Genomic DNA, 12,649 nt, shown 5'->3' on the forward strand with positions numbered 1-12,649 from the left:
GTTTCTTTTCATTGCTTTACTTGATGTTGCTTGGCATTGGTTTTATAGAAATTTGGGTAAAGTGAGAAAAACACCCCTAAAAGTATACTCGGGCTGTGGTTTGCAAAGGAAACCCTTGTGATCCTTTGAAAATCTTTAATCTTCCTTTTAAAATTTTAAATCCATTTAATCTTGCTTTTAAATTTTCAAATCCAATAAAAAAAAGTGTTGCAATCCTTGCTACAACATATTACTACTATGTTTGTGTGTGTATATATATTATATATATATAATATGTATTTGTAAAAATTATTTTTTATGATTTAAAGAGAGAAGAAAAAGAGAGGTGGACAATTGACAACTTCATCTATCTTAAACAATTTTCTCTCTTTATTTTTCTCATATCATTTATAAATATGCTCTAAAAAATGTACATTAAAAAAAAAAAAAAATCTTTACAATTTTTTTTCTTTTATTTTCAAATTTTAATTTTATATTATTACTTCGACCCCATATGAAATTTTCTGGCTCGGCCTCTGCTCATAGCACTTTCACCCATTATTTTAAAACGTGTGTTATTATCCCCCTTAATGTTTAAAATTGTTCGGAAAGACTCCTTAAATTACTTTTTACAAATCTTTGACATAAAGTAATGCTTTGATGTCTGCCCTTTTAGCCTTCCGAAAATGCCAAGGGGGTGTGAATGCTAATAATCTCTTAGTAGAGGGATGTTACGTGCACATAAACTAAATTTAACCCACATTTGAAGATTTATTTATTTATTTCTCTCTCTCTCTCTATATATATATATTCCTCTACCCCTTTAGTGTTGTTCTCTCTTTATACTTCCTCTAGCAGTGTATAGTTTAAATTTTAAGAGATATAAATATTTAAAAATTTAAGTTTTATTCGCATGAGTCCTAATGCTTTTAGTATAAATTGAAATTTAAAATACTAAAAGTGTGATAGAGAGTTAGATAAACGGTAAATTTCACTTGTGATAAATTTCATATGAAATAAGGCCCAAAATAAATAAATAATCCAATGATATATAATATTTTAATGAAATTTCCTATGATGTACTCCCTCCATCTCAAATTAAATGTTCCTTTTCGGGAATTTAACTTTATAAGAAGGTGAGTTTTAATAGTTTTTATTGTATCGGTAGTGAATGAATTACCAATTATGTTTATAGTGGATCCATAGGATGTGATGGTTTACTTTTTATAAATTCAATGTAGGAAGGTTATATTGGTAATATTGAAAAAAAACAGTACTTTGACTTTAAAAATGGAACATTTATTTTGAGACGGGCCAAAAATGAAAATGTACACATTTAATTTGAAAAAGGGGTATATTTTATAAAATTCAATCCCATTAGTTCTTTTTTAGTTCAACAGTAAATTCTGCCAAAACCCCCATCCAACGCAAAGAGAGACCGACGGACAATGCATGGCCGTTGATTGGTCTGAACTCCCACCAGAATTGCTCAGAACCATCGCCGGAAAACTCACCATCCTCACCAACTACATCTGATTCCGAGCTGTATGCCTCAACTGGAGATCTTCAATCTCTAGAACCCCTCTCCACCTCCCTTGCCAACTCCCATGGCTGATGCTCCCCATTTCCCTGGCCCACCAAAGCCATGCCTGTGGTTTCTTCAACCTCTCTACCAACAAAATCCACCTCCTCGATCTACCTGATGTCCCCAACCACCACCATCGCCGCTGCGAGCCTGCGGATCTTCCCATGGCTGGCTTGTATTCCTCCACAAGTTGCTGGAGATCTACCTTCTCAATCCCCTGAGCAGCTCCAAGATTCACCTCCCTCCGCTATCATCATTTGCGAACGTTATTGGCTTCAATTTCTCCGACATCCATCGCGAATACTTTCGCCGATCACAGGCTGGAGTTGTCTACACTTGCAATATGAAGCATATGCATAACAATGTCATTGAGAAAGTGATTCTCTCGTCGAGTCCTTCAGTGATCCTGATTTCTTTGCTTTAGCAATACTCAAGCTTATAGGTGATCTTGTTTTTTTTGCAAAAAGGGTGACAGTGTGGAGATGAACTTTACATGTGTTTAAACCATACGACGTCACTTCGTTTTGTTTGCACTCTAAAATAAAATTTTAGATTGGTCACATGGTGTGAGGCAATTGGGAAAGGAGATTTTAAGTTTGGCCACATGGCCCTAGGTGATTGGAGAAGATATGCTGTTTTTTCTTTAGGACAAGTGATGACATATGGAGATTAGTACTTAAAGAATTATATTCTGGAGCAATTTGAATTAGCACGTGAAGATATGTGTGGCTTTAACTTGAAGAATATGGATGTTCAAGGAAAGTATTGATTGGTTCCTTAATAAATTCAATTTTATAAGTAGCCAATTTGTCTCTAGAAGTTTGCTTTTGAAGAAATAGGCAGCAAAGGAAAAGAAAGAGGAGGAAGTTAACATATTTGCACATGAAACTAAACATCTTGATGAATTGGCATTATACTTGCATAATGTTTGTCACTTTGTCACTTGTATTTGTCTTATTCTTGGCAAATAATACCAAAGTGGTAATTATCTTTGAATAGGATTCTAAAAGGAAACAATCTTCAATTGACTATTTCACCTTTCCCTCCAATCGGCAAACGCCATGTGGCGGACCTAAAATTTTATTTTAGGATGCAGACTGTTTTGTATCCTTTTCTCCAATTTCACAAAATAATGTATTTTTAAATAATTTATAAAATGTCCCAGTAAGGACAATTTTTAATTTAAATGTGAGGTAAGACTTATTTATACAAATTGATACTTTAGGGATGTTGTTTTCCGCACGCAAGGGGTATGATATGCACCCTAAACATACTATAAGGCTATTTTCCACACTTTACCTTAGAAATTTTGATTCTTTAAATCACACGGCAAATATATTTTGGAATAGGAGCTAGTATCTTTAGTATTGGAGCTACATTTTAACATGCGGAGGCCAAGTATTGAGTTCACACCTTCTAAGCATGCATTTTACCATGGGGAAAAGCTTTCGTGAGGGCATTCCATTGTGAGCTCCCATCAGTGTTCCATGATGCCACACACTCATCCAATGGATGTGGGAGTGAGTTCATTCATGGTAAGAGCACCCTCATTATTAAATTGCTCTTTACCAACAAGCGAGAATTCGCAATGCACTTTATATTTACATTGAATTTATCAAAACCTTACATGTAGCCTTTTTTTTTTCTCTTATTAGAGATGACTTTCTATCAGAGGGGTTCAAACTCGTACTTTGAGCAAATGGAAGAACAAAGGTGCAGAGGTATGGGTAATTTATTTTTGTAGTAGCTTTCAAATCAATACTTTGTTGAGTAATTTTTTGGCTTTTACTTGGTTATATGGACTAATTTAACTTTAATGGCATTCTGTCGTATAGATGATATGATAATTATAGAAACAGAGAAGAGATTTGAGTATTTGATGCTATAGGAGAGATTGGCTATATGAGTAGATCCATTTTATACTTCATCTGCTCTATCATTTTGCTTCATTTCAATATCTAATATAACAATATGTTTCTCTCGCAGGGAATCAGAATTATTGATTAGGCAGTAATTGGGCATGTTAGAAAGTCCGAGGATGGAAGCAAGGGAATATGATTGAAGAATTTTACTTCCAATATGCTACGTACTCTGTTTTTGGTTAAAGCAGCCATAGTCATGTAGTTAAAAGATCTCATCTTTAACATACTGAAACTTAACTGTAGTTTTGAGAGTTGTCACCTCACCTCAAATGATGGGCATCTTTTTACTTTTTCTTTGGTAAATTTTATGTTTGCATCCTATTTTGTTCCTTGAAGTTTGTTCAATGTTTTGGCTTGACCCAAAATGGATTTATCTGATCTCTTTTATCTGACCACTTTTCTCAAATTATTAAATAATCTTTTCGACATCCAAATATTTCTGGATATCTTGAAATTTTATTTTATTTTATGATATTTTGTTATTCTGCTTCTTGATTTCTTAAATTTTTGTTATTCCTTTTTTTGGGTAAGTAAGTTTTGTTATCAAGTTTTGTAATCTGTTAATTTCTTGAATTTTTTTTTGTTTTTTTTTTTTTGGTTTCAGGGATGGTTTCAAAAGTGAAAGGACTTAACAAATGAATTTGTGTTTTTTTATTTTTCACTCACATAACAAAGCTTCCATTATTTCCGTTTCCATTCTCCAAAATTTCTTTCTTAACTATCCAAGACAAAGTGAGAGGTAACAATTTTAATCTCTTCCTTGCCAAAAATAAACAGTTGTAATATCTTTTCCTCTCCATCCTCTTATAATTAAACTCACTAAATTCTACATTTCACACACACATTTATGATCAATTCTCATAGTGAAGTGAAAGAAAGATTCCTTTTTTTTTTTTTTTTTTAACTTTTGAAGTCAATTCTAATAAAGAAAACACAAAACTCATCCATCATCCAATTAATTAGAAAAATGGAATGGTAAATTTTTATTTACTCTATAAAAAATAATTATAACATGAAGCTTGTCATTTGTTTGAATAATACTGTACAAGTTTACACAATCACCTATTTAGAGAGGTATTATTTTTATTTTTATTTTTATTTTTTTTGACAGTGGTGGTGTTATGACTTTTAGAGCACCATACAGTATACCGCTGCATGTTTAGTTTCCTTTTTCACGTATACTAGGCAAGTACCGAATTTTTATTTTATTTTAAATGATTTCAAGGGAACTGACTTTTTCTATGGACGGTAACGATAATAGAGGTCTACGACGGAGTAAGGTTAATGATGCACTCTAAAAAAGAAAAGAAAAATGAGACATATGTTGAAACCTTAAATAATCTTGTTATCTTTTTAATGATGCACTCTAAAAAGAAAATGTTTATTTTTGCTGGGTTTTATGGTAAGGGAATGTGAATTTTTTTTTTGTGGATTGGTGAGATGGTGGTCTTTGGTTATCTAGGAATTGGCATAAATTCATAATTTTGTAGTGATCTTAGTGTTATTCAACACTTAAGTCACACAATTTTTTTCAAGAGGTGTGTCTCACGCTCCGAGCACGCTCCTGTTCTTACGCTTTACGCACGCTCTTGTTCAAATTCTCACTATTTATGATATAATTTTGCCGCTCTCACGCTCCCGTTCTTTAATTCGCTCTCGCTTTATGTGACTAAGTTCAATACTCTCTTTCATTTCCAAATTAGTGTTTCTTTTTTCATTTTCGATATTTGAAAATAAATTCTTTCATTTTTCAAAGTCATGTTAAAAAAATTGTCTTCCCCTTTTCACTGTGAAAGTTACATATGAGATGTAATTTGTTTTTGTGAAAAATGTCGAGAAGCAATGGAACATTCTACAAAGTTAGCCGATAGGGTGAGCTTAAAATAATAAATAAAAGGATATTACTCATTCACTTAATTAGTGGAACCTTCAACTTTTCAAATAAGTGTACAGAGATATTCAAATCCCCATATATATATATATAGAGAGAGAGAGATATTCAAATCCCCATATACATATATATATATATATAGTAACTATAAAGATTTAGTTATGGTCAGTTGCACTATCAAATAACACTCGTATTGATGAAATAAGATTATATGTCAAAAGCAATGCATGCTATCATCAATTTCTCATTAAATAAAGTTGGTTTATTATTATTATTATTATTTTTAACTTTTAACTCCCGCCATTCTGTAGAGGTTTTGTTATTGGACTTTCTTATAAAAAAAATGTTAGGGATTCATCCTACTTTTAAATAATTCTATTAGTCAATAAATAGTCAACTAAATAACAATAGGATTGATAGTGTTTTTTTATATAAAAAATACAAAAACTACCCACCGCGGTTTTTTCTCTGCTTGTCCTCACCATTAATATAAGTTCTCTATTTGGCCTCACCATTGCTATCAGTTATTACGGCCACTAACCATTGTTATTGCAGGGAGAATTCAGGTAAGCCATTTTTCTTTAATTTTTTTTCTTTCTTGAATGTGGGTAATTTTATTGATACAAAATAAACAATAAAGTACATGAATCCAGCAATTGGGGCTAGTATTTTTTTTAATTTTAATTAAAAAAAAGTTGGAATTTTATTGATATCTGTTCATATCTTCATACCACCATAATCGATTAAAAAAACCAAAAGGGGCAGAGGCCATTCTTTGAAGAAGGTTATTAGTCCATGAGCAAAGGCTGCGGCTGGTACTTCATTCACGGGGTGCACTAAACACCACGGATGGAGGCAGAAATTTTTTTCGGTGGCACATTGTATATATATAAATCAATGTTAAGGGGCATATATATAAAGTCATTATAATATTGTCAAGGATAAAGTGAAAAAATGCTCACTTGTTGTTTGCAAAACGTGCAAAGGCCATGTAACATTTTTTGCAAAAAAAAAAAAAAAAAAAAAAAAAAAAAAAAAAAAAAAACCTCATACATTTTCAAATTGAGCAGATAAATACATGCTAAAAACTTAAAATGCTTTTAAGACAAAGTAAAAATAAAAATTTAGAAAAGTAAAAAAAAATATATCTCTATCAAGCAAGAATTGTTTTCTTTATTGTGGATCTCATTCTCTCTCTAATCAATTTAAATCGTGGCGCCAATGAGCTTGTATTTGGAAAAAGTATTGTTGGTTTTGGGAAGATATTTGGGTTTGAATACTTCGTTGATAAATCTAATAATGCTTGGCCATGAAAAAACATTCCTAATTTTAAAAGATCTGTCTGCAAAAAAAAATAAATAATAAAAAATAAAATTATTTCTCTATAAAATTTTATGAACATAGAATGATAATTAATTGTAACTTTCTTGATAAATGTTTAGTGAAAAAGTCTCTTTTATTTTAATTCAAAATTATTATTGACCTTTTTCTTTCTTTTACAAACAGACTTTATTTGATGGGCTTGATAAATGCTAGTGAAAAAGTCTATTTTAATTTAGTCTCTTCAAAAACCCCCACTTTTGTTCAAAAACCCCCACTTTTGTTCCAAAACCCCAAACGCCCTTCTGCCATTTCATTTGCTCTTCTCCTCACACACACACACACACACACACACACACACACACACACACAAACCCTAAAGATGTCAGACATTCCGGTGGAAGTGATCGCCGACATACTCTCACGATTACCGGTGAAATCCCTTCTTCGGTTCAGATGCGTATTGAAATCATGGTGTGCTCTGATCGACAGCCCCAGTTTCATCAAATCGCATCTCAATCGATCGATCAAAACCAACACTAATCACAGCTTCATCTTTAGAATTGAAAACCTTTACTCCATAGACTTGGATTCTCTCGATCATGCCGTACGGCTTGACAATCCTATCAAGAATGAAGAAGAAACCGAACTGGTGGTTTCTTTGGATGGCTTGGTTATTTTGTGCAACCCTTTCTACAACGAAGTCATACTATGGAACCCTTCCACTCGAAAACACCGGAAGCTACCGGTCTCACAGGTTGAGTTCCCGTCTGGATGTCCCTTTATCAATTTTACTGCTTTGGGGTTAGGGTATGATTCTGTCAGTGATGACTACAAGTTGGTGAGGATGGTACAGTTTGTTGGCAAAGATGACGATTCATTTCATTCTGAAGTTAAGGTTTACAGTCTAAAATCAAATACATGGCGAAGGGTTCGAGATTTCCCTTATCACCTTCTACACAGGGTTTTGCCTGGTATCACCATTAATGGGGCTCTGCACTGGGTTGTGACTCCAAAACCCAAGTTGGATACGGCCAGTTTGATAGCTTCTTTTGATCTTGGGGTTGAGGAATACAGGTTGGTGCCAAAACCTGAATGTTTGGATGAGGATATTGTTCCTTTATTTGTTGTTGCCTTAGGAGATTGCCTTTGTATTGTTTGTAAATATCCTGGAGGCCGAGTTGATATATGGGTGATGAAGGAGTATGGAGTAAAGGAGTCTTGGACTAAATTGTTTTCTATTGCTGAACCAAGTATGTTTGGGTCATTTCATTTTCTGAGGCCTTTGGCCTATTCGAAGAGTGGTGGGGAAGTACTTTTGGAACTTGACAATACAAGGCTTTCCTGGTATGACTTGAGAAGGAAAAGTGTAAAAAATATTCCAATTCGTGGTTTAGAGGGTTTTGTAGAAGGTAATATTTGTGTTGAAAGCCTTGTTCCAGTTCATGGTGATGATGGTGGAAAGGATGGTGAGAAGCAGCAACCACAAAAGAAGAAGATCAAGCCAAACAATAAAAAGAAGAGGCAAGTCATTGTGTTCTATTGTACTGCCTAATTTTTTTTATTGTTTTTATAGACATTTTGATCCTTCAAATGAATTGGCAAATATATTTCTTGAAATAAGTGTTGGTTTCTTTAATGTTGTTTGTTTAGAGTACTGTTGTGTTTAATCTAGTTACATTGCAACCGGTGAGGCCAGTATGTTCTCACCTTCTAACTCTATACATTTACCAGTGGAAAAAAGCTATGATGAGGACACTCTCACGGGAGTCCTCGTCCTCATTCATTGGATTGAGTTTGTATTGCCACACACTTGATCCAATGGATGTGGACATGACTGGTGTGTTCATGATGAGAGCACTATCATTATAGACTTCTCTTTTTCATTAGGTGACAAATTGTAATGTACATTTATTGCAGTTTTTAGCTAATGCCTAACATGTTGCCTTTTGTTCCACTATTGATGCTTTAGGAGGATGCCTTTGTGTTAACTGTTATTATGCTGGAATTTAGCTTATACCTTCCATGTTACCTTTTTTTCCTCATAGAGATGATTTTCTGTCAAAGGGGTTCAAGCTGGTGCTTTAAGAAACTGGAAGAGCAAAGGAGCAAGAAGGTGCAGACATTAGGTAATATATTTTGGTAGCATCTTTCACATTAATGAGTATGTCCTTGTCTTTTGCTTTAACTTGATTATATGGGCTAGTTTAACTTTAATAGTATTCTCTTTAATAGATGATTCCATAATCGTAGAAACAGAGATAAGATTGAGTAATGATGCTCTAAGGACGGGCAACCATATGAGAAGATCCAATTTATTATTTACCTACTATATCATGTTGCTCCCCTTAAAGTATCTAAGATGAAAATTCATGTTTCTCTCAGGGAGTCAGGATTGATGCTGAACTGATGGGGCAGTAATTGGGCATTTTAGAAACTCTGGGGATGGAAGGAAGGAAAGAAGATTAAATATTTTGTCTTATAATATGCGACATACTCTTTCTGTTGAAACAATTTGCCTGTAGTTAAAGGATCTCATATTTACTCCTGAAAGTTCTAGTTACTGCAGGTTTGAGCGTTGTCACTTTAAACGCTGGCATGCTTGCATCCTATTTGGCTCCTTAAAGCTTGCTTAATTTCTTATGAGTTCAATTTTCACTGATGAAAGAGAACTTGAATGAGGTGTAAAACAGTGTCAGGAGACAAGTAATGGGTAATTGCTTCTGTTAGTATGCATTTAAGCTTATCATTAGTCATTACTTTGTGCCTTAAAAAATTGTTCTTGCTGGGTTTTATGGTAAGGGAATCTGAATGGCCACTTTTGTGGATTGGTGAACTCTCCTTGGCGAGTCTTTGATTATCTAAGAAGTAAGAATGGGTATATATTCGTAAATGGGAGCTGCCATTGACACTCTATCTATATCCTCTTGCGCTCCACCTTTATCATCAATTGTTTCAAATGACAAAAACACCCTTCCTTCCTCAATGTTACAAAATTGGTCAGGGCACTGACAGTAGAAACTAGAGCTTCCCAATGCATTGGTGGCTGCCTTTGAGTTACTGTAGACTTGACAATTAGCGTTTTGCCATAGGTAGCTTTTCGGCATAGGTCTTTCTGGTGACCAAAGCTTACAATTCCCACACCACATGCATTCCTTGTTCGTCTAATCCATAATATTTCAAGGGACTTCAACCAGTGATTCCAGCACAAAACAGTGGAGCAGATGAACCAACTAGTCACCGGACTCCCACTTTATCTCCAACTTTAAATTTTGTTACCTTGCTTCCCACCTCTATCACTGAACCAAGATTCTCATGTCCTGGTACAAGAGGATATTTTTATTTTAAAATTATTGAAAAATAAAGGTCTTAAAGATGATGATTAAGAGGCAGGGAAGTCAAGGCGAAGGGACGGTGAATTCCACTTATTAGGCAATGGGGTCATATGCGGTGGTAGAGGGAGTCGACCGAGTGGTGGAGCAGCCTGACCACAATCAATTCCAGCAATTTCGCTCTGGGAGACAAATTAGGCGGCAGAGAAATGCACTTAATGATAGTGAAGGAGTCGGTGAACCTGAACTCCAAGATGAGGAAGTGGATTCACAACCCTTCCTCTCAAAATTCTCCCTACGACCTCAAACATCTCCTTATTGAGCTCTCTCAACTGCCCACAGACTTTTCATCTCTTCGTCCCGATCATAACCCCCACACTTGACTCTTTTACTTTTGGTTATTCTGCGGGAAATGTTGCCCGCTTAATGATAGAAGAGGGTGGAGCTCGTAACCACCACCTCCACTGTTGGAAGCAATGTGAGCATCAATATCACCATGTGAATCAACAGTTTTATCCAAATAAAGAAACTCAGAACTATTAAGAGACGACTTTAGGAGCGCATATTGAAAGCTGTAACAATCTACTTACTACTACTGTTAGGGAACAAATATTGGCTTCTTTAAAAGAAAAAAGAAAAGAAGTGAAGGAGTATTCTTATCATTTGATATATGATTGGAGTCCCGAAGGATAATTGTAACGGGTGGGTGCTTCGCGATCCGATATAAAAGCTTAAGCTATTATATGGAGCTAACACGTAACCCATATATACCCAATCACTCTTCCATCCGGATCCAATGTGGGACAAGCTCCCCCTTGTTACAATAACTATGAGAGGTATCCTTGTCATTTGATATAAGGGTGGGAGTGCCAAAGGAAGCTTGTCATTTGATTTACTATTAGGCAATGGAATGAAGAATAATAGTAAATCAAATGACAAGAATACCAATTGTGATGTCTTGGAAATTATTATTATTATTATTTATCTCGTTAAGAAACTCTCACACCCACTATACTTCTATGAAAACATAAACCGAATATAAAGCGTGCTTGGAATGTGAGGTGTGGATTTATTCTTTATAAAAGTTGAGGCTCTTTGGATTCCAGCTTCAGCCAAAATATGGCAGTAAGATTATATTTTGGTTTTAAAATATAAAGCTTCAGCCCTTATGCTCAGCCTGGCCTGAATGGCTGATAGCTTAGATATTTCTTTTAAGATCTTTCGAATTACAACTCTTGTGAAATCCTTCTTTAAGCTTAACAAAAATTGATTGCTATCATTTCATGAGAAAGGGAAACAAAACAAAATTTTAAAAAAAGGAGAAAAAATTTGACAATCCCATAGAAAAGGCTGTCTATAAACATTAGGAAAATGAAGTAATGGGAATATTTTAATTACTGTAAGAAATACGGTAAATTATTAATGCTACATAAAAATGTTATTTATTTATTTATTATTATACGCGACAAGGAGAAGGATGGGGGTGAATCGAACCTAGGTTCTCACACGAATCACCCCTACATAACAATGTTTGAAAGCATGAAATTTGGCCTTTGACACACTATCTGGAGATTCGAGTTTGATTCAACCTTTTCCATTTTCAAAATTAGTATCCTCTTTTCCATTTTCATTTTCCTGAAAAATGAGTTCTTTGTTTTGGAAAGTCAACGTTAAAAAGTTATATCTATTTCATTTACAATAGATGTAATTTTCTTTTTGTAGAAATGTGAGGAAGCTTACATTCTAAACATAGCTTATAGGGTGGGTTTAAAATATTAAGCAACATGTGAGAATAAGGATTTGGTTGTTGTTAGGGCCAAAAACAAATACTCGTATTGATGAAATAAGACTATGTCATCAGCAATGTATATTATCATCAATACTTCATAAATTGTGTCATAATTTTTCCAATTCTGGTAATTGTATGAGCAGCTTTTTTTTTTTTTTGAACAGATGGTGGTAAGAAAATTCTACATCAAATAAGAAGGAGATATATATATGTGTGTGTGTATGTGTGTAAAATAATTCAAAAGAAACATCATTGCATGAAATTTTCTTGTTGCCAAACACTAGAATGAGAAAATCATCTAAATCTTTTTTAAAAGATTTACATGAAACATAATTTATAATAAGGGTAGACACTATAATTGCTTTAAGTCCAAATACCCTTTTGAAATAAGTTCTCTCTCCTTTTTAATCCTTGATATGTGCATGATGTCTATAGTTTCTGGCAAATTTTTATTGAACTATTTGCTTATTTAGATAATTAAACTATTTGTTTTCCAAACTAAATGCCTTCTAAAAAGAGTTATAACTCGATCAACAACAATAGCTTTAAAGATTAACAAATAAAATTCCATCATTCAGGCTGAAAGGAAGTGACACTAACTGTAAATGAATAAAGAATCTCAAAACAACTTCAAAAAAATCAAAAACAAAGTTATTTCTGTCCCAAAAGTGATCTCTGTACTCTCTCCCTTCCATGGGTGCCTTCCCCAAAAAGAGATATAAAACTTGTATAACAATGAGGACCCCCCAAATTTTACTCTGCATATATGTCACAAGAAGTAAAGAGTATGTGAAAAACATTTCTGAGACATTCTATGGATTAGCAGCAGTA

The 12,649-nt window shown here is 34.0% G+C and overlaps 1 protein-coding gene and 1 long non-coding RNA gene across 2 annotated transcripts; both read left to right on the forward strand.

Moving 5' to 3' along the window:
• The first annotated feature begins 3,224 nt into the window (after positions 1-3,224).
• LOC132293177 (uncharacterized) lies at positions 3,225-3,815 on the forward strand. Its single transcript, XR_009477790.1, has 2 exons — positions 3,225-3,285; positions 3,551-3,815. It is a non-coding gene; the product is annotated as an uncharacterized LOC132293177 (long non-coding RNA).
• A 3,242-nt stretch (positions 3,816-7,057) lies between these two features.
• LOC132289320 (F-box protein CPR1-like) lies at positions 7,058-8,252 on the forward strand. The gene has a single exon (XM_059789953.1). The coding sequence runs from the start codon at positions 7,080-7,082 to the stop codon at positions 8,250-8,252; it is 1,173 nt and encodes a 390-aa protein (XP_059645936.1). The 5' UTR covers positions 7,058-7,079.
• Positions 8,253-12,649: the final 4,397 nt, after the last annotated feature.

Source organism: Cornus florida, unplaced genomic scaffold (genome assembly GCF_030987335.1).
Source record: "Cornus florida cultivar Cherokee Brave unplaced genomic scaffold, ASM3098733v1 CherokeeBrave_3.0.0_Hap2_Chr02, whole genome shotgun sequence".
Lineage (NCBI taxonomy): Eukaryota > Viridiplantae > Streptophyta > Magnoliopsida > Cornales > Cornaceae > Cornus > Cornus florida.

Excerpts from the sequence above, each read along its gene's own strand:
- LOC132289320 (XM_059789953.1), top strand. The coding sequence starts at position 7,080 with ATGTCAGACATTCCGGTGGAAGTGATCGCCGACATACTCTCACGATTA.